The 23,664-nt window shown below is 37.3% G+C and overlaps 1 protein-coding gene across 4 annotated transcripts in view; it reads right to left on the bottom strand.

The window, feature by feature from the left end:
• The window catches only part of USP22 (ubiquitin specific peptidase 22), a 118,254-nt gene that overhangs the window by 52,820 nt on the left and 41,770 nt on the right, over positions 1 to 23,664 (bottom strand). For 3 of the 4 annotated variants that reach the window (XM_067306394.1, XM_013945491.2, XM_013945493.2), the window contains 3 exons: positions 8,876 to 8,989; positions 8,271 to 8,315; positions 3,259 to 3,360 (listed from right to left, as the gene is read on the bottom strand). In XM_067306394.1, coding sequence (XP_067162495.1) covers positions 3,259 to 3,360; positions 8,271 to 8,315; positions 8,876 to 8,989 — 261 coding nt within the window. The remainder of the gene's footprint in view (positions 1 to 3,258; positions 3,361 to 8,270; positions 8,316 to 8,875; positions 8,990 to 23,664) is intronic. The other variant, XM_013945492.2, reaches the window with a different exon arrangement.

The raw sequence follows: 23,664 nt of genomic DNA, 5'->3' as shown, positions 1-23,664 counted from the left end.
AGCGCATATTTGTAGCCTGAGTTGACTGTGAACTCTTCTTGAATGTCTTCAAATCCAGGAACTTCACCAGCATTTCAAGTCTGCAAAATCCTCAAAGTATGATATATACACTGTTAAAATCTGAACCGCATGAGGATTTTGCATCATGGCTTCTATGATGTAGATAGCTCAATGGTTCCTCTTGGTTAACAGTATGTTCCCAAAAAGTCATTCTGAAGACACTTACTTGCAACACTGGGCATAGTCCTTTTTTCAGATCCCAAAAGGCAGGAACCAGCATGATTTCTGTAGCCTGCAGCCTGACGTGAGTTTTCATTTGAAGAGCAATTGAATGGCAGAATAGTGATTCAAGCAAAATGTTACCTGTTTATCTTCTTGCTAGGTAGGAAATAGCTATCAGATGGAAACATATTATTTCAAAGGAGAACCAGGCAAAATTTATTTATTTTTCTCCTCGAGGATGTGGACAAGTGGTTCCTTCTTCAATGAGTTTCAAACTGTCACATAAATGGAAGCATCACTTTATTTTGCTAACTCAAATGGTAGGAGTTTTTCAAAGTATTTCCTTTAATGAACTACCAGTTCAATCCTCTATTATAATATATTCACTTCATAACTTCATTCTTCAGACTTAATTTATGGTGCTAATGAAAGACAGAGGATACTGCAGCTGTATGAAAGTTCAAACAGCTCAGAGAAAGTAGCACACACAGCCAGCTGTTTGAGAAGCATGAGGTTGCTACAAATCTGGAATAAAAAAAAAAATCCCTTCATGTTCAAAGAGGGTTTTGCCATAGAGAGAAAAAAAAAAATCACCTAAATGAATGTCATGTAAATAGTATACATGTAATGCGCAATTGCAACAAAGCATATTTTACCATCTGAGTATGTCCTAGATACGAATAATGCCAATTTGAATGTATTCTACGATTAGGGCAAAAATCTTAAGCAAGCCCTCCACAGACAAGTTACGTATATCCTTCTCTAAGCCATGCCTCGCCTGGGTTTCAGAGTATTGTCCCACCTACTTTAGTTATAACACTATATACTTCACTTAGACAAATGCTCAAACAAGTATCAGCCCAATAACCATTTCAAAAGGTCATCACAGAGCAGTTAAAAACATCCTGTCTCCCAATTGATATTAGTGTTTCTCCAGAGGTAAGACAGAAGAAGAAAGTCCCCCTGCTTTTCTCCTAAAATACCTATAAAACGTTCTCTACAAAGCTAAAAGGCAGCTGGCTATGCTTTAACAGACTCTGTATGTAAACAGAACTGATCAACAGATGTGCAATGCTTATAGATGGTTATCAACATAGTCTTCATTTTCAAAACCAATAAAACAGCTTATCATGCCTACTCTCCGAACCATTTACCTACCTCAGAAGGTAAACTGGATTCACTAATATCTGTTATGGGATTTAACTAAAAGCTTGATGTCAAAAGAACTGAGTATTAGAAAGAGAGACATGGGAACGTCCAGATAAACTGCTGCATTTCAGTCTGCATATAGGCTCTTCACTGATCTGAAACCCCAAACAGATGAGTCAGTGTAAAGAAAGTGAAGGGAAAGACTCTGAAGCAGGTATATATTTAGCAGCAGGTTAGATGGAGAGAAAAGGCTCAAGGACAATGGCAGGTCTTTTTTCCCTTCAGCTAAACCCCCAATGTATTTTTGTGAAAGAAAGCTAGTCTTTCGCTTTTAACTGTAGCCCAAAACTGCATTATGTCTCCTGGGTGCTTTGATTTTTTTCTCTTTCTAAATCTCAGCATATAGACAGCTCCAGGGCTCCGTAGGAGAAATTATTAAAAGCATGCCTGCAGAAGTAAAGAGATCAGTCATTGCCCTTATCCCCTGTGTTTCATGAGCACTCCCCCCACCCATGCAGCATTGTATGAGATTTCACACAAATAGTAATGTCCTTTTTAAAAAGGCTGAAAATTTTAAAGTCCTTTAAGAGCAGGCATAGTATTCCTTCAAATTGGAATGAGAAACAAAGCACAAATGTGTTTCATTTCTTCAGAAAGGTCACATCCACCTTCCAAATTCTATCAAACCAATTTTTTTGTCCTGTATCTAAGTAATCTGTAAGAGTATTTACAAGATATATCGGAGTTTCATAAAACACACAAAACCCCACTGTGAACAAGACACAAGCAATCTCTAGTTATTTTTTCCTAGGCTGCTTGAAGTTTCTAAAGCCCAGATGTTTTTCCAACTCTTTCCTGTGCCACCACTGCAAATATATAATCTTTTCTTTAATGCTACCATCATATCTGAGTTTTCAGCTTACTAAAACTTAGTCTACTTCTCAGCCCCTCCCCTTTTTTTTTAAATAAATATACACTTATCTTTTGGATTACTTAATTTTACTTATTAGAAACATGAGATTAGAAAGTTATATTGAAAAGTTATATGATTATGCTGTAAATAATAACTTTGTAAACGAGTTCCAGCTTCTAATGCCTATAGCTACATCTCCAACCTTGCATCTTCACCATTAAAATGTTATCATGCATTTAACAGCAAAATGCCCACTAACTTTCACTAGAGGGGGTCAGGAAGTTGATTTTAACCCCCTACTTCCCAACCTAAAGACTGCAGAAAAAAAAATGGAAGGTATTGTTCATTTTTACCACCCTTACCCAGATGCTCTTCAGCCATAAATAGATACACATGCATTTGAGAGGTCTTTTGTTCCAGACTACTGAACTCTACGCACTAAACATTTGATAAGCATTTGAAAACTGCTATTTGAAGCTCACTGGAGAACAAACTGTATCATTTCCGATTCAATATGAAACTGAAGAGAACCTGTTTAGTTTATAACATGAAACAGAAAGACACCACTGTGCTTATTCTGCCTGCTAAATATCAGATTAACCAACAGAATGCTACAGTTCGGGATACATCTGAAGTAGAGGATTTCCCTTCATAGAGCTGCATGTGATATCCAGTTAAGACTGAGTTAGTATCATTGAATTCTGCTAGTCTTTAAATACATATTGTTAAAGAGTTTCCTGTTTTGTAGTTGTTACACAGATGAACCATCATCAGTAGCTGCAGTGACAAGAGCAAACATCCTTCTACAGTGAGAGGCAAATGAAAAGTAGTATAAAATAAACATTAGGATAACAAAATTAGTTTAAAGAAATCCACTACAATAGCCTCAGGGCAAAAATATTTATGGATAAACAAAGAATTTTGAAAATACAAGCGACTACAGATGAATTTGGAAAAGAATTTCTAGAACTTACCTATGGTGCAGTTTGTGGTTATTTTTCTTCGCTTGGGGTTGTGTCGTAGCAATTCTAACTCTCGTTTGGTTGGCTCCCATGTTGAATACTTCTCTCCAATGCCTAAGCAGACGAAAAGAAAGTTTCAGGAAGTTGTTTAGTAACAGGATTTAAAAGCCTGTTCAAGTAAAAAATTGCAATATGCTGTCCATTAAGTTAGATTTAATCTATATACAACTACAAGAGACCGATTTAGAAAGACAGCAACGGACCTTCCAACAAAGAAGAACTAAAACCGGAAAAAAAAAAAAAAAGTTACTTGTACAGAATACCTCTCCATTCCTAAGTAACTGTTTTCCACTACCAAATTATAACCCCATTTCAGTTAAAAAGGAATTCCAGCACAGCAATCAATTCACTGTTACTCAAAAATCCATTATTTTCATTGTGCTCTTCTCAGAAGGTCCAATAACAGCATGACTGTATGATTTTAGGAGAAGATACAGAACAACCAACTGGTATTTTGTCATTGAAATCTGACGAGTTATTAAACAGATCCAACTTAATGGACAGATACAGTTTTAGTCTTTACAGATGCAAAGCAGAAATTAGTAATTCAGAGATACTATACAGCATATGCTCTAATTACATGTTTTTGGACATACTATCACAGAATATGACCTTTCCTTATAACCACTGCTGCAGCAGCAGATATTAGCAAGTTATAGTATTTGATATTCATTCAGTAGATATTGGAGTACCTAATATTACCATGAAAAGTAGGCAGTACAAAAAAACCCCAAACAAACAAAAACACCCCCCCCCCCCAATACTTAACTACCCTTTGCCTGGGAAAATTCTTTTTAAGAGCTGCAGCTGAAATCTGCCATTATTCTTTTAAAACATCAGTATTGTATTTCAAACACATTTCTTTTGTTCAAAAGAAAGAGGAGTAGAAATGAGTCAGGTAATCAGTAAGGAGAACAGATCAGAAGTAGGCACAGAGCTGTGTTCTGTGTAAGCCTGGTTCAAGAAAAACACAGCAGCGAAGCCTCATGTGCTGCCCGGCTCAGCACTGCTGCAGCATTCTATGCAGCAAAGAGAAATTGCTATGCAAGGTCAATTACAGTGAGTCACAAAAGTATCTTAGCATTAAAAATAAAGAATAATAAGATGACAAGCAATCTATTCTAAAACTGAGGATTAAAGTCAATTAAGAGTCATATTTTTCACAGAATGCATGCAGCTGAAACAGTGCTGTGCTACAGAAAAATTATAAATCATACATATGAAAAGAAGGAAAGTAGAAAATATAGCTAGAGGCTTACACATTCTGCATAATATACATTAAATTTTAATAGCTCTTTGATCTTCATTTTCAGAAATAGCTATGCTTGCCAGAAGTTACCCACCCAAAAATGTTCAATCCATAGTTACTGCTGACCCTCCAGGTTCTAGCAATAAAAGGTCTCATTTTTTGATCCTTGAGGACAAGAAAATCCATATTTATGTGGATGCACCTATCTTTTTTTACTTCACTTGGTTCAATACATTAGGCAAGAAGCATAAGAAAGAATAACAAAATCATATAGTCCCTTTCCTTTATCCAAGGTTCAGCATCAAGCAACACACCCAGGAAAACAGAAGAGGAAACCAATTACTGTGCAACAGATTGATGAGATAAAATAGCTGCAATGCTTTGAATACACCATACAGTATGCATAGGCAAACGTCGAATGAAGCAACTTTACAGAGGCGCACATATGGACAGTTCACATACGACAGAACATTGGCTTGCAACAAGTTTTATATTAGATATCTTCAGCAAACCTTTTCATATTTGTAATATTCCCATAGGAATTCATATAAATTGGTTTGTAAGAAAAGCTCAATGTTGTTTTCAGCACCTTGTTACAACCAGCTATTGCAATGGCTAATGGTAAATTAAGCCTTGTATTCATTTACACTACAGCTTAAGTATGGCCAAACACAGTTAGTATAATTTGACAACAGGATGAGACCTCACAATAAAAATAAAAAACACACTCAGGTTTGTTTAAACCCTGCCTTATAAAACCAAATATACTTATAGCAAAATTCATACCTGTAAACACATGTGCGCTCAAATTTATGCATGCAATAGTTCCACATATGTCAGTGGGACTACTCATATAATTATATATCTATATATAATTATGTTGCTTAAATGCTTATAGGATTGGGACCAAAGCATTTCATAACAAGTTCGACTCTAAGGAAAGTTAAATAAAACAGACCGGATTACTTTGCAGGATTCTGAATGAATCAAATGGTGTTTAATAAAAAAGAAATCAAATCAAGCAGAAAACTACATGTAGTTAATGCCACAACAAGCATACAGAGCAAAACAGAGAGAAAATTTTCTTACAGAAGTCTCTCATTAAAAGAGTGCAAGTTTAAGTCAGAGAGAGAAATTAAAAAAAAAAAAGAAAAAACACACACACCACACACCCACACCCACCCAAGTCACCCAAGTGTTCTATGCCCTTTTGAATTCCTCCTATATAACAAGAACATTGAGATTCTGAGATTGAAAATTTGGAGAGAAAAAACAAACAACCCCTTCCACCTCCCAGATCTATTCATTAGGGTTGGTTCAATGTTTTGAAGTTAAATAACAAAAATAGGTTTAATAATACCCACGAATATGCCAAAAACTCCTATATAAATTACCTTAAACAGAAAGATTTGCAAAACATGCACAGATTACCATTTAAAGCAAAGTAGTGTTATTGGAGTGAAAAGTCTATTATTTTCAAAATGATGCTATAAAATAGCCAGGGATTCAAGTTAGCATGTCAGATCCCCATCCAAGAATTAATTTCATTAGGCCAAATACCTGGATTTTCATTTTCCAGAGAATTTACTAGGAACACATGGGCAAGTAGAAGAGAAGCGAATGAAGGCTCTCGTTCACAGAATCACAATTTTGCAGGTAAACATTAATATAGCTTGCTTACTTGGCTTTCCTTTAGCAAATCCCCCTTCATCCTTCCCCTCCCACCAAGAATCTGAACATTAATTAGGACAAAATGCTCAATGTAGTCTCACTTCCCTCATTAATAAAGATAAGAATATCTGAAACCAGAGAAAAATTGTAGAGTTGCAACTTGTTCAGAGCTATACCATATAACCCTGAACTACTGCTGGACTTGTGAACTCATCACACTGAAGAGAGAGTTAACATTATAGCAGTATGAAATGAATCTCATGATATTCGGGGTTTTTCTTAAAGTTTCTTCTCCAGGCATCATGTTGTTATGTGAACATCTATTAAAAGTATGTATTAGCACCTTTCAAGCACTGTGGACAGAAATTTGAAAATGTACAACAATTACACTTCAATTTTTAAACCAATCTCAGTTTTTGCAGACTGGATTCACTTTTTTTTTTTTTTTTTTAAATAAAGTTCCATTAGTTCCTTAGGCAAATTTAACCGTGGTAGAAAAACAAGAGCAAGACACTGAGTTTGTGAACTGTATAAATCTCGACGTTCAGTTTGAAGGGAGGGACCCTCCCTTTACACTTTATAAACTCTCAGGTACCGTGAGTCACTGAAAACAGGGATGGACTGATGCAACATTGGATTGTAAAATTCTCTACTACTTTTTTATCCCTCAGACTAATTTGCTGAGAAACACACACGGTTTCATGCTGCAAAGCCATAAAATAAAAGCACATATGCTACAACTTTAAAGAAAAACATCTGTACTGTGTACTCCAGTAATTTAAAATGGAGGAATAGACAGCAGTTTATAACTTTACTGGTCATTACTGGCATGTTCTCCAGGAACAGCAGATGTGAAGAACATTAAATATAAATATATGCTATTCATTAGTCAGATCACCAGTAGAGAGAAGGGGTTTTCTGGTTTTTTTTGGTTTGTTTTTGGGTGTTTTTTTTTTTTTAATCTGTCAGTTCCTCTCAGTGACTCTTCTCTTCAGTACACACTTTTGTGGCCCACGAAGACAAGATGAACAATCCAAATTAACAGTTTCTAATTACTCTTGAACAAGTGTTATAGCAGTCTGAAGTCCATCAGAGGACAGACTGGCTGTATCTTGGAACAGACTTTCTGTACCAGAAGGCACAAATAATTATGTTGCCCTTAAGAACAAGGTAATAAAATGCTCTGAATTTACGTATTCAAAAGGAAGGAAATTGGGGGAATCGCCTCTTCTATAGCATCATGAGCAAGTGTAATGCTATTGTAGTGAACAAATTTGACAACACATTTTAGAAAGGTTTGAAGAGGTGTTCAAGAGGTGCATAGCCTAAAAGCAAGTCAAAAATTTTTTTTTCCATATTTTCTTGCTTTGAAAGCAAGTACTTTGTGCTAATGCATTTTATGCCATATTTTTTTGTTCTGGAACTTACTTGGACCCTCACTATCCTCAAAATGGGGAATAAACAAGAAGTAGAATGCAATCTGTAGTCAGAACTGAGTAAAAGCAGCTATAGTTTTGATATGCCATCAGAAAAACCTCTACTTAATACAATGTTAGCTATTTTTTAAATTGGAAATGAGGTTAAGAATGGTTTGAAGTCATATCAGCCCTGACTACGGCTGTCACATTGAAACACGATGCCATGGATTCGATAAGAGTCGTGCATTACTAGACAGAAGTTTCTGTCTTCAAATACTGACTTCCCCACTTTAAGAAAACGTACCCCTAAAGGCCATTGAAAATGGAAGATGACAAGCGTCTATAACTGATGCTTAAAAACTACCCGGTTTGGTTAAGATAAATGCTACTTCCTTTCCCTTCCAAAAAAGGAAAAAAAAGTTTGTTTTGGTGTAGCTCTATCAAGGGAAGAGTATATGAAATTAAGTCTATTGTAATTATTTGATCATTGGAACATATCCAAACAAGAGAAAAACAATTTGCATGATAAAACTGGCATTCTTAACTGTGATTCATGTCTAAAATGGCAGGATAATCAGCAAAGGGACGCTTGTTAGTGAAGTGCGTCGCCAGCCCACGCTTCTTACCTGTCATTGTACACTGGTAGTGAGAAACCACTGTTGGGGTGAAGGCTAAAAAAGAAAAAATTAGGGAAAGCAAACTGAATAATAAAACAAATGTGTGTACATATATTTGTGTGTAAATATTTCTACATAGATACTGTGAGTGTACCATGAAAGCACAGGTGTGTATGTAAGTAAGCTGGCACGTTCTATTAAAAAATAATAATAATTAAAAAAAAAAAATCACACACAAAGGTGGCATTTCATGTGAGGGGAACAGATTTCTTGCCTATATTACCCAAGTTAGCCTAAAGGAGCAGATTGTTACATTCTCTACCTAACACAGATCTCAGTCTGACAGTATTTAAGTTTTGCAGGATTAAAGTTAGATATTTTTATATTTGTAATTAAAAATAAAATAGTTCTGCTACAATTTAGTGTGGCGCACATGTTAAACTAACAGTCTAACCCCTGGAAAACAATATCTATACATCTGTCTCTCCCACGGCTTATACACTACTATCTGTAAAGAGCGCTCTCTTCCCTTTACTGTTTTTTTGCCATTGACGAATGGGAGGGACAGGTATGATTAAAAACAAAAACAAGAAATTCAGGCAGGAAAACCAAACCTTGTAATTTCCAAGCTTTTCGTTGTTCTTCTTTGGCAATTTGTTCCATGTCTTTGTCGTATATGTAATCTTGACACATAAAGCAGTATATACCCCCATACAAAAGGTCTATGGCTGCAAAACAGAAGGGAAGTCGGGGAGAAGGAAAAGAAAAAAAAGAAAAAGAAAAAAAAAAAAGATGTGAGTTCATAAAATAGAAGACATTTTAAAGCAGGCTTCTAAGTTAGCACTATTTCTTCTCTGCAGTCCACCAAAAAAATTCTGTACCTTAGAATCTGAAAAGCCTCAGGGAAAATTTTTCAGTTACAGTGCGAGTTACTCGATTGCTTCTGGCACAGCAAGCCAACAAAGCATTAGCTGCCTCGGAGTTGTTTGTAAGTCACAATATACGTTTTAGACAGACATAAGTAACCAAAAGGCATAATTAAAGCGACTGATTGCAATAGATGCAGAAATAGTACTGTACCACAATCTGAAGATTTGATATGCAAGGCTGAATTGTCTTTTCTATGACTTAAACAGTTTCTATCCAATCCATTAGAATAATTAGAAGGTATCTATTTAAAATCCAAGTGAAAACTCAAACAGAAGACAGCACTGAAAACTCAAAGATGTATTTTTCCAGGGCCATAGTTTTCCAGAGTGGTTTATTCCACAAGTTAGACGTCTCACAATTTTTCTCGTTTCCCAGGTTCTTTTAAAATGGACATAGGAACACTGAACATGCTTTAAAAAAATAAATAAAACAGGACCCTAAACAAAAGAGCTAATAAAAGAAAGAAATCAGATAACTAGGGGAAAATGTTTTGCTACGATACCGACTGATGAAGGAGTAAATGAAAACTAATCATAGCAAACTGCTGATTTTCAGTACATCAAAAAAAAGACAAAAAAGTCATAATCGACCAAAAAAAGAAACAAGTTTTCAATGGGCGCTAACAAATTCTTAGCCTGGCGATCAAAATACAATCTGCACGTTGCAGACAGCTGAGAAACATCACTATCTTCCCTCAAGAGCGTTTCCTCCATTTATTTCATTTCTAAATTCCTTTTATTCCCAGGTAAGGAGCCTCATTAAAATACTCCCGCTGTAATGGAAACACATTTTAAAAGAAAAGCATTACCACATCAGGTGGACTAACACTACGGAATGATTCTGAACGTATCAACAAGCAAAAGCACGCACGCCTCGGGCGCACACGGCTGGCACTCGCTGCCTGCTGCCACGGGCGCACAAGGGTAAATCCCTCCTCATTTAATCCTCCTCTTTCCCCTCCCCTTTCAAAATCCCTTTTTCCACGACTACGTCGTATTTTGCTTGCTGCCTCCTCTATTAGGTAATAAACAGAAAAATAACTTAAAGAAGTTTCCGTAATGTTTATTTGCTCTCATCTTCCTTGTGTGTTTATCATTTGGTTTTGTCTCTTTGGACTGCAATCAGTTTGTAGAGGAGGCAAAGGGCTGCCGGTATTATCTCGTACCGTGTCCAGAACAGCAGATACTCTGACGCGGGTTTGGAGAACTTAACTCCCGTAACAGAAAACCACCAAAGCGGAGGAGAATCATAGCTGCAGTGGAGATCAGTGATAAAACCACTACGGCATGTTAGAAAAATCACAGGTAAGCTACACATAGTTAGCATGAATTATACAATACTTACTCTGGTATCTATTCTGCTACCAGCCATGCGCCGATATCAACAAAAAAATTTTTTGAAAATCCAAAGTACTGATCCCAAACAAAAATCAAATATTACTGCTCACAGAGGTGTTAAAAAAAAAAAAAAAAAAAAAAGCTACAAACCACCCCTTCACCCACCAACTGAAAAAAGAAAACGCCAGGGCTAGCAGAATACTAACTAGATGGGGCACCTTGCGAGCACAACTCCTTCGCAGCCGCCGTTGGAGTGGGCAGTCCCACGCCGGGCTGAGAGGGTTCGTGCTCTTCTCAACTTTCTGGCTTTACACGCGTGAACGATGAAGTATAGATGTCAAGATCAAAACCGACAAGAGAGAACCTCACAACAGATAAGCCACTTATTCAGAGCAGAATGAATTTACGGCATAAAGAATCAAAAGGTTAACAGAGGGCTCAGTAAAAGCCGTCATTGCCCAAGGCCTGATGAAGGACTCGAGAACACATCCCCTCCTCAGCATACTTACGCGCACAATGCGCCTGTAGATACACCAACACGTTTAGTGGCATTAAGGAGACTGCAACAGGTTTTGGACAAATTACCTCAGGGACTGAGAAAAAGCAGTTCATACAGGCCTGACTAACAGAATGAAAGGGCAGGAATTTCCAACGAAAGACATAACCTGGCTTCTAGAAAAAAGGTCAACTGGAAAAGTTCGTAAGAAGCTAATTTTTTTTCAAGTTACTACAAATTAATTTATTTTTCCTTAAAACACACATTAATCTTATTCTGGTCTTCTTGAAATAAAACAGAATTCTTTCTTTAGAAGAAAATGCAAAATACACATAATAAACAGTTTGGAAACTACCGACCTAGAAAGCAGGCCTAGGTGTTTCAGCAGGAGCCATTGCTGACATTGCCAGGATGTGTCACGTTCCTTGCCGTGAATTTTTCTCTGACTAGGCTCCTCCAGGAGGGCTGCTACTCCCATCTTCCAGTACCTGCTCTTCCTAGCACTACTACCTAACACTCCCTCGCAGAGGGAACAAAAAGAAAACTTTAAAACTTTTTTTCCCCCCCCCCCCTCCCCCCCAAAATCAAAGCTAATGATTAATTAGCTCTTATCACTGTATTTTAATTCAGCTTCATCTTAATATACATACAGAACTGATTACACTGAGAAAATAAAGTATAAATTCTGTAGAAGTATACAGTTTCTTTCTGTCATCGGGAAGAACCAGGAGAAATTTAAAAGAATCATATCGCGATTTTATCAGATTTGATTAATCTAGATTCCTCTTCCACAAATTTGGAATACCTATTTGTGGAACATCACAGGCACAGTAATTTAATAATGAAAAGGTCTCTTCTGCAAAGTAACATTTTTCAGTGCTTGTATATCTTCTATGTCGACAACAGGACACTGTTGATTGAAAGTCAGATCTCCTTGTATCCCTTCATATAAAAAATTCTAAACAGTTGCAACAGAAAAGCAGGGAAAAAGTCAAAGATAGCTTTATTGTAAAATGAAAATTTGGATACCAGTCTGAAGAAACAAAGGGGCACCACGGAAGATCATGTATAAATGAGAACAACTTTATCTACTGGTGCAAGTGACAGAAAATAGAAGACAACAGCTCAAGGATGAAAGTTTAAATTTAGGCTGCAAAAGGTCTTCTTCAACCTCTCCATCTGGGAGCCAAGTAAAGCGTTTTGTTTAAGCCCGAGTGCTTTATTTTGCCAAATATATCCACTGACGTCCTTGTGAAAATGTTGAGAGACCAGAGATAGTGGGAACATGATAACAATATGCAAAAAAGCAGGGAAGTGTGCCACATCCTGAGACCGCAAATGACAGAGCGTGTATGTGTGTCTCATCCGAATAAGCAAGAAACATGTATGATCAGTTTAGCAAGGACCCACATGGACAGACTAATGCTGCACAGTTGAACATGGGATGCTTCACCATGATGTATGATAACCTTTTATCAGATATGACATATTTGTAATTCAAATTTCAGTATAAGTACCTGCAAAACAACATAACTATTCAGTCTTTCTTGGAATGCTTGTTGCTTTCAAGTACAACAAAAGCAAGATGAAATTCAGGTCAATTTTTACCTGTGTTAAAATTAATTCAGCTGTGAACTTCTGGGACTCAGCCTTGGCACGTTATCAACCTGAAATCAACACACACTTCTTCCACGCAAGTCACCTACATTCTATTCAAATTCTGTAATGAATAAAACTGGTAATCTTTTTACATAGTACCGTAAGCCAACACTCTAGGCTAATTCACACCCCCTAATTCTTACTGAAATGTTAATCATTAAACCAGTTATATATAATAGTCTTAAGTCCACAGGAAGTGATTTTTCTAAACTTCAGCCAACTCTCCACTCATTTTGGTGCTAATATATCAGATATGAAAACAAGTATATAATTGCCTTCTTTCTCCTTTCCTGGCACCTGAAAACTGCATCACAGATAATAATTCATAAGCTGAAAAGATATTAAGGTTTACTGATCTGAGCAAGAAAATCTTACTAACCTCAGTAAGAAAACACATTGCCAAAATCCTTTAGCAGATCCATCCGATGCATCAATCAGATTACATATTTGATTATGCAAGGAACTAGTGAGCAGAAACAATGAAGACTACTCACTCTTTTCCCTCATCTGTTCTATTTGTCAAGATGAACAGTTAATATGTACATTAACAGCCCATGCTTCAGATCCGGACTAACCAGTGGCCCCTACCATCAGGATGTCACGCACATGCCCATCTCTCCTGTTCATCAAGAGCCAGACGTTGGCCGCTTCTGTCCTGGATGCTCCGCTACTGTCGATATTCTGGCACTGCTCGCAGCCAGAACAAAGTACTTCTTCCCCCTACAAAGGGGGAAAATCAGAAACTTTCTAACAGCATTTACTCATTAATGCCCTACTGGGGACCTCAACACTGCCCTCAGCCTGTGACTAGAATAATCAAATATTTACTGTGTTCTTTAGGCCAAGCATAAAACAGCGTTTGGAGCCTTCTTTCATAACCTGTTTGGCAAAAAAAAAAAAAAAGAAGGAAGAATACATAACATAATCCAATTACTAACAGACATAGACACATGGCATACAAGTTGTTTCCCTAGGCAAGTCTTTCTGAGGATTACTCACTGGAGAGGCTGCCTATTTGCTTCTGTTTCTCTCTATTCTATTTCTCTCCTATTTGTTTCTCTCACAAGTATATAGAAAACAGAGAGAGACACACACACCCCCGCTTACACCCACCCCAAGTTCTCACCAATTTTAATAAACCTACGGTTTTCCTGCTGCATTCTGTAATCACATCCGACCGAGAGGCCTGGGCAGCCGGCCTAACGATACACTATTTATAGCTCTCTGGAGGGTTACCTGCCCATATTAATTCTTTTAGAGCAATTCTTCCTTTTGTTTTTATTGATAACTCATTATAGTACCATGATTAAAGTCTCCTAACGAGTTATATTTCAGTAGTATGCACAGGTATGGTCCATTGGGTCTTTACCAAGTTCAACAACCTCACTGCTGTGTGAAAAGGTACCATTGCTTTAAATCTGGCCAGTTCAGGTATCAAAGAGCAGCGGAGGCGCAACAGCACAGATTTCAGTGCAGCTCAGCCACTAACGTACAGTCCCCGGTAGTCCTGAATGGCCCAAACTAATGTCTGAACACCGTTTCATTGATATCTGCACCTGATACTGTACCTTGCAATTCCCATCTTTGCTGCAGTTGTAACTCTTCGTTGCAACATAGATATTAGGCACAGAGAAATACTGAAAGACCCACGTAACTATTAATAATGTCCTTGTAAGGCTCTCACAGATCATAACTTTAAAATGACACCGTTTTTATAGAACTACTGACTCAAGGTATGAGCCAGATGCTGCAATGAAAAAAAGTGTCTGGACTACGTCTACTTTTTATCTTCAGTATCCTACGACTGGTTCACCACCTGAATTTTGAATCTCAAAAAAAAAGTCCAGATTTGTACAATAAAAATAAATATCAAATAAGCAAAATTCCATGAAAGAAACTGGACTTGCATTGTTTTGTTTGCATTTATGTGCACATTTCAAAGACAAGCAGCCATAAAAACATTCTATAACTGATGAAAGATACAGGCCACAAAAATTGAAAGTGTTTCAAGACTAAATGTATTTTTTCGCATGACAAGACAACCAAATTTTTAGTAATTTAGTTCTCCAGTTATGTGAGCCTTAATTCTAACCACAATTCTCTCTGAGGTTATGAATTTCTGTACACATCACCTACCTTACATATATGAATACTTTAAGTGCAGCCTAACATCTTTTGAAATTGATGTCTTAACTCAGAAGTTACTGGATGACCCATTTGATGGATGCATGGATACAAAAGCATCATTTTCAATCATAGTTGCCCAAAATACTTGGACTTTCTAAAACCATCGAGAACTTCAGGCACTTATTTCCCCCCCACAAACCCCCAGTTACTTCCTACTGTTGCCAAAATACAGCTTCAGACACCAAATCTTTTAACACATTTAAAACAAACAAACAAAAAAGACGGCCATGGTTAAAGAAATACTTGAGGGCACTTTCCTAATAATTGAGATCAAACCATTCTATTCATCAATTACTTTTTTTTTTTTTTTTTTAAATAGCAATGAACAGGTAAGTGTTTTAGAGGGTTGTGCTCTAAAGTCACCAAACTCACCAAGATGCCTACGGGCCCAATAAGTATCTAGGGTTTTAGTATTTAAAGTGGCTGATTCACCTGCAATTAAAACATGGCAGGTACCCAATATGAAGCTGCAAGCCACCTAAATAAAACCAGGAGCCAACTGACTGGCTTCAAGTTGCACACTTGTCTCTGACAGCTTAGAATATCATCCTACAACAGCATGGAAATTCAAGTCAGGAAAGGCAAGATGTTCAACTATCATGAACAGTGGGAAGAATGTCCCGCTACCCCTATGTATTCTAGTTACCAAAAAGTTTAAGATATTAGTTTAGAGGGACCATGGTCTTATTTATTATGAGCAGAAGATTAACTCCAGCCCCTTGACCTCACTCAAAAATACATATATCACACACACACACACAATTTGCACACACATGGACACACACAGAATACTACACAGGAGTCTGCAGCATGCCCATACTGAAGCTGCCTAGCACTTCCCATTGTAAAAGATGCTTTGCCTTTTGTCAGTCCTCTCCCTGCCCTTCTTTTGCCTTACAAACTTCAGCGGTTTCCTTGTTTGCAGCAAACCTTTGAAAACTAAAAAGGATTAAATCTTCCTGGCTAAAGCACCTTTTCTTGATCCTACAAAATTATATTCAGGTTTACAACAGAGAAATTGTTAGAAAACCCTTACTACTAAATCTTGCTGTGTTTTTCAGAAAATTTTGGGCAGAATCCCCAAGAATCACAGCCACCAAGTTCTGTGCTGCTCCACTGGACATTATGCAAACTGCTTACACTTGTCTGCTTATTCTCATTTGATCAAAAACGTAGATGTACCTCAAAACACTATTTTTAGTAAAAGCAGCAGTAAGCTATGGAACTGCATAGAAGTTGGTAGTTGGAACTGAGGCAGGCAGGTGCATGCAATGCTGGTGATATGCAGATGAATATTCAGGAGGTCGGCTTTCTGACAGTTAAGGATATTCCAGGTGCACGGAGAACTCTTCAGGAGGCAATTCTGATGCTGAGAAGAGCTGGATGCAAGATGGCTTACAGGAGCTCACGCTGCCCTCAGAGCGCTAGAGCTGCCCCTAACAGGAGACAACTGCAGAAGCAAACGCTGCCTTCTTCTCTGAACTATAGGAATGACATGATGGAATGTGCATCACATGAGCAAATGACAATCCGTTTGCCATTTGTTTGCAATATCTCGCACGTTACATCCTAGAACTGCAGATATTTTTTATGGCTACTGGGAACATTGGCGATTCAAAGACATACCCCGTGACTGACCAGTACATTCTTTCTTCCTCCTCCTCCTCCACTTCCAATCAACGACCCTCTGTTTTACAACACAAGGATATTATTAATGTCAAAGTACATAGAGTTTATGCTTTCTATTATCAAATTTCATCTCATTTCTATTACTATCATCAATAAAGCTATGCAATTCTTATCATGGGACTACCTAGCCCTTCTCAATATAAGCAGTACCTCTGAACTTTGTGACCCTCATGAATTTCATAAACAAATCTCATTCCTGCTCCTCGACCACTAGCAAACAGTAGTAAACCAGGACTGGTTCTGCTAGTAAAGACTCTCCATCCCAAACACTCTACTTTCAATATGTTCATCAGCAGTCTCCCTTTATTCAGCCTCACATATCTCACAGTTCTTATATTAATCCCTGTCACTTCTACCTTAAGTAGTAACTTCCAAGAGGGCAAAATGTCAAATGCTGCACTTAATCTAGACAAATTAGCTCCACTGTATTTCCTTTCTCTAAGTAAATCAGTAATACTATCAAAAAAAGAGATAGTAGTCTGATGTGATCTGTCTCTAAGATAGCCATAATGTATTTTATCCTATTTTCCATTTGCCTTCATCTTCTTTAATACATCTTTCTTTCAAAACCCACACTAAGCAAAGCATTAAAACAGAAGTCAAATCAAAAGGATAGCAACTGTCCAGGTGATCTTTCCTACCCCTTTCTGAGCCTAGATACAAGCAGAAAACCAAACTGCTATTCCAGCACCACAACACACTGCACTGGGAACTGCTTTACTTGCCCCTTGCATACTGACAGTGTAATGAAGGTCTTGATTTTTTCCCAAAGAACCCTGCTTTGCTGCCATCATGCAGAATTAACACTACAGTCAATACTTTCTAACTCAAGTGAGAATTAGATAATTTTTACCATCATGTCTTTACATAAATATATTGTTTCTACATATTAGATTAGAATGTTTCTACATTCTATCACAGATTTCAAGAGACAGTTATGCACTGACACCAGATTTTTTTCCTTTAAGTGACTTCAAGGATGGAAACCAGCTTTCATGATGTTTCCTCTGAATCAGATGAAAATTGTTGTATACTTTTGTTTTCTAAGGGAAGCGGAAGCTTTCTGAATTCCACAAAAGAATCTTCCACTTAATCTACGAGCCCTAGTATTATGCTCGCCCACCCAGCTCCTCTAACCACAAACACATATTATTGGACTGAAGCTTACACAAGCATAGGCTTAAAAAAAGTTTCTCAACAAACAGTTTGTGACCTAATAAATAATGAATGCACTCTAACAGGACTAAATTTTGAAATCAAGTATGTTTGCCTGTCTCCTTAGAAAGTAAATGCTAATTCAGTCTTCCAACTGCATCTCCTTTAATCTTTTATCCAATGAACCTCAGTCCTGCTATTTAACCTACGTCTGTTCTTTAACTCCAAAACAGGGCTTTAGAGCAGACCAAGACTTCGACCAAAAATTGCATTACGTCCCGTTTCAAAGATACTACTTCTGTGTTAAGAGCATCTCTCTAACAGATACAGGTATAGAATGGAAATGCATGAGTTGGCTCCTTTATCAAGAAGCAGCGTAAATTGGTCTACACAGTTTTGTCACACTATAATTGAACTAAGCTAGCTCAGAATGGTATCTGTGGTGTAAACGCTCCTCAGCCAAATACCAATGATTTTTCTTGCAGCTATGTCAAGTCGCAATACTATTTTTTTCAAGTATGTGGGTGGGGAAGGGACTCTAAAACAAGGCTGCAAAAATACCGCATGCTCAAAATCACCAATTTTGCTTTCTTGAATCATAAACCTCCCTAAAAAGTTTTAATCATGATGTAGTAAAAACAGAAAACATTCCCTGTTTGAGAGAGAACATTAAAACTTTGTTTGGTATCTGCCTAGGATTTGCAGTCCCAAACAGCAGAAAAACAAATCACTGCTATAGTTACAAGGAGAACCCTTCTCTCCAGCATGAAGCTCTCTTCTCTTTTAGAGATACTGTTCACAGTCATCCTGTTACACAGTAGCTTAGCCCTTGAGTATTTTCCTTTACTGAACAACTGTAGAAGAGGGAGGGAAAGGAAAGTCAGTTTTTACAAGGGACAGTGGCTACCAGTGGAGTTGCCCAGGAGCTGCAACCTGATTTGGAAAGATTACTGAGGTAGATGACAAAATATGCTGATGGCTCACAGTCAGATCTGAAGCTTGCAAAAAGCTGCTGAAGGATTTCGTGTTCATTAGCAAACAGATAATACCATGGACAAGGAAACTCAAATTACTGTCAAAACAGTAACAGGCAGGTATCTCTCAAGAAAGAGGTTTTGGAGTCACTATGCCTAACTCCCCAATAACATGGGCTCAGTGTTGAGCAGCAAGTCAAAAGACATAAACCAGAAACCATGGAATTATTAACTAAGAACATAAGACATTAATAGAGCAAACCCTATAAATCCAAAGACCAATCACCACTGATGGACCCAGCAGAACTAAGAAAAGAAGGATGAGGGTGTTCAGAATCACAGAACAGTTTCAATAAGAGAAAAGCTAAAAACGGTCAAGAAGTCTGAAGAGTTAATATAGTTGTTAAAAAAAAAAAAAATCCTGAGCGAGCTCAATAAGGAACTTTTATTCAACATTTCTCAAATCTTTATAAAAGGAACACAGAGCAGAGAAGTGATGAAATCCTTTATAAAACAAATCAGAAAAACATATACATCTTTTCACACAAGAAAAAGACTGTAGAACTCACTGCTGCTACGTGCTGTGGATGCCAGCAAGGCATGAGGTTTTAACACTGGACAGTCTCTTGGTAGCTATTTGAACACAAGCACCTAGATGCAGACTTCTGTTCAGAATGACTTTGAAGAGCTAAGTAGTAGAAAATGGGAGAGTAGAGCAAGTGGAAGAACTGCTTAATAATTATATTGCTGTCTATTCTCTAACCAACTATTACTGACCATTACTTTGTACAAGGCTGGATATTAGGTGATATAGCTTTACCCAGTATGATGATTTTGAGGAAGCAAAATATTTTACAAAATTGAAAGAGGGGGGAAAAAAAAAGCAGAAGTTATAGATTCTGAAGTATTAAAACTGGAACAACAGAAAAACAATTCCTGAAGCAACAGCGTCTGCAGAGTAAGATATTAGTTTGCTTAGGTTATTGGATTTGAGATCCGTAGCATGTATAATCAGATGTCTGTTACACTGGCTTTGAGTAACTATCTCAATATTCTCCAGAAGGGTAAGGACAGACAGCGCTGCCTTATTTACTACCGACAACTCCTTGGCATACCACGTATTTTGCCACAGCCCATCCCTGAGCAGTCCATCCCAGGACAATCAATACCCATGGCTGTTTGTAACTGAGATCATTTTCATTTATTTATGGGGGATGAAGGATGCCTACAGAATAAAAAAACAGCACTGAAACTGAAAACTTCCCTCATGAAGGAGAAAAGGACTAGTTTGAATAGTTCGAGTCTCCTAGGTCCCGGAAAGGTCAGTGTTCTCTACCTCTTCTCAAAGGTTTTCACATCTGTGCAAGAACTGCATATTGCATTACCAATGCTCATCCTAGTGGAAATATCACTCTACCATGATGACAGATTAACAGAGATTGTGCAATGCAGAAAGTGAAAAAGACATTCGTATAGCTGGATCTTATTTCATCTACCTATTAGTATCACCCACATCCACACCTCAAGGAATGTTTTAAAATAAGGACAATATTATTAATAGACACCGGACAGGCAGATGCAAGAGCAGAGGTATCACTATAAGGTCAGCACATGCCTAGTTTGTATTGCTAAGGGAAGCAGAGATAACAAGGGATGTATTTTAAGAACACTCTGGACTATGATCCTGAGGGCTCCTAAGATGTATAGCATTAGCTGCAAAAACATCATTTCCAGTGCTCAGACAGCTGTTGCAGCTGAAATCTATGATATTTCTTAGAACTGTGATTAAGTGTGCAATTCCTGCTAGTCTCCATGGAGACTGGTGTTGGCTCAGCAAAAAGTCACCAAGTGTTTTAAAATAATTCCTGTTCATTTTGAAATTTCAAAGCACTTAACCCCTTTTTTGCCTATCAGATTTTTTTTTTCCAGTGAAAACTGCAGGGGTACCAGTAACTGAAAGCACTAGCAAAACTACCAAAAAACCCCACAAAAATTTACAGCCTCTGTCACATGCAGCTGGAAATTAAACACCAAAATATACATTAAAAAAAGAAAAAAAAACCTCCAGAACTAGAAATCAAAGCAGTTGTGCAGGCTTCACATTACATGTATTTGTGCACTGAGCACATTAAATCTAACTGTAAAAGAATCCTCCTTTGGGGTGATATAATACTGAATTCTGTACTTTGGCTTGTATAATTAACTGTTCCTCTTTTCATCTAAAGGCCACACCTTTTGGGAAGGACCTTCTCTCTGACTCTCTCTATTGACCTTGACAATAACTACAACAGCCTTTAGGGTGCATTTAGTGCATTCCCACAGCACCTCCCTCCCCTACCTCATTTTAGTTTTTCCCTTTCTTTTAAGAAAGCAGAAGACATTTCATTATACCAGATACCAGCAAATTCTGCCCTGCACAAAAACTGAATTTAAGCTTCCCAAATACACAGATAAAATAGCAGCTTACAACAAGCGCAATTTAACAGTTTTTAAAAAGTTCTCCTAAAATATGCAAGTTTAATGGTGGAAATATTACAATGTTCACACAGTATCCTCATATAAACTGGCAAATACACTCTACAGTTTCACTTTAGCACCATATTTTTGAAACCGTTGGCCATGAACTTAAAACAACATGATTTTTTATATATATATATATATATATATACACACACATACTACCCCAAATCCTTAGAGTTTTAGAGTAATTTGTACTTCTGCACTGATGAAGACTCTTTAGTAAAGACCAACTTCAAAGCTCTTTTAGATTACATCTTGTAAATTGTGAGATATATTGTCATATAGGATTTTGGTGTGTGGCAGGGGAGAGGTGTGTTTTTGTCCTGGAGAGCATGAGGATGTTGGTCTACTTCTGTTTCCAATATTTCTAAACCAAGAAACATCTCACTTCTGAGCCTCACCCTTTTTATTACAGCAAGCAACATGTTGCTTGTCACTGAAACACCACTGCAAAGAAAAATTTCAGATGCATTCTCATAGTAACACATTTCTATTTTTTTCTTACTGTTATTATTTAAAGCACAGCCCTCTATGCTTCGGTTAGTACTGAATATTGCTGCCTACCTTGACACCAAGAACTATGACCACTTCACTCTCTAAAAGGCTAGCGACTTCATTATCATGGTGCAAATTCAGTACCGTTTTTCAGTATTCCACTTTTCAGGAAATTCAAACTTAGCCATACTGCTCTGCAGAGCCTACATTTTTCTTTCTTGACACATATGGAGAAAGAAACTATAGCTATTTGCTATTTTAAACCATCTTTTTCATAGATAGTAAACTAACATGCCAGTTTCTTAAGCACAAGAGTATACAGCACTGTTGGTCTTCTGAAGCATCTTCATCTTCAGGGAAGACAGTTTATTCCATAAGCATTTAGGATACATAAAACAAGACCATAGGCCCAGTGATCAAGAGAAAATTTATCCCAGGATATAATGCATTCCCCCCCCCCCCTTCTGTTTATGTTTCCTATGCCATCCTACCAGGAACATAATTTTATTTTTGTTCAAATGGAACTAAGTCTTGCATACCAAGCAACACTGATCCAACCATAGTTCTGATGACACCAAGAATATACCCATTTTGACATAACTAGAATATGAAATGACCAGTATTTTGCATTCCTAAAATACAAACAGGAAACATTCTTAGAGATTCTTAATCATGTGTGATTGATTTTATATACACTTCTGAACAGCCCCATGCAACTGGAACTCTTAATGCTCCATAAGGAAAAAGACCAAGTGCACTATGGTTGTGTTATTATTCATTTACAGCATGTTGAGATGCCCACTTTTTCCTGATCTGAATTTATTTCCTTACAAAATGTCTTTAATTTCTATTGCAATGTAGCATTATTTCATTAAACATGATCTCCCTATTGCTCCTTACTCACTTTTTCTTTCAACAGGATTTATATCAATGGTATCATTAAAAATAAAGACAGGCAATTACATGAGCTTTCATGGAAAGAAAGTGGCACTCCCTAAAATCCTCAAAGGCTGAGCAACTGAAAATGAAAAGACTGAGACAAAATGTGAAAATCTACCAAAGGTTCAACCCTCCCCTTACTTACATAGCTTACTATATACAATGAAGATGATCTTGATCCGATTTTAATAGCAGTTTTTAGCTTAGCTTTATTTTCTAATACCAGTAGACTCAAAATAAAACTGATCTTAACTACACACCAAGTATGTCAGCGCACCAAGAGAGCACACACGCCTGCATGGTTTGTATACCATCTTTACAGACACCACTTTTACTGATGGCAAGTGCTTAATCCCCAAGCAATTCCAGATAAAAGTTAACTTTTTTAAAAGAATGAGCTGCACCTTTCTGATAATTCTGAAATGCCATTAAGGATACAGAAAAAGAGAATTCTACCTTTCTCTTCCAAAACAAAACAAAAAAAAACCAAAACCAAGAAAAATTAAGCTCCAGGCACACTCCTTAAACTCATGTTTTCTTTCAGTTTTACAGTGGCTTTGAAAAGCAAGCTATACAACATGAAACCCAAAGATCTAAGAAACATCTTTACTTTGCTCACTTAAGCTAACAAACACTCATCATAGAATTGGCTACAGGTGTTTGACACTCAGCATCAATTCAGTCACATCAGAACTCATGTTATTGACTTTGTCCTCTAAATCAAATAAAGCAAATGTAAAGAAAAAACGTCTCCCTCTTTTTTGGCTACATGTATTTCAGGATGCCACCATGCCACAATGAGAAACTCTTAACAGTGTAGGAGCAAGCACAGTACGGGGAAATCTCAGTTTAGAAAACTTGTAAGCTGATCTTTGGGTCTTGGAAAAAAGCTGGAAAAAATGTTTTGGGTAATACATGGACTTACATGAAATACCAGGTCTTCATCTGTCCCTGCAATTCTTTAGTGCTGCTGTTCATAGGAAGGGGAAACATACACAGTTGCAACACAGTCTTGAAATGTC

This window comes from Apteryx mantelli, chromosome 16 (assembly GCF_036417845.1).
Source record: "Apteryx mantelli isolate bAptMan1 chromosome 16, bAptMan1.hap1, whole genome shotgun sequence".
In the NCBI taxonomy this organism is placed as follows: Eukaryota; Metazoa; Chordata; class Aves; order Apterygiformes; family Apterygidae; genus Apteryx; species Apteryx mantelli.
This window is presented reverse-complemented; position numbering and strand designations above follow the sequence as displayed.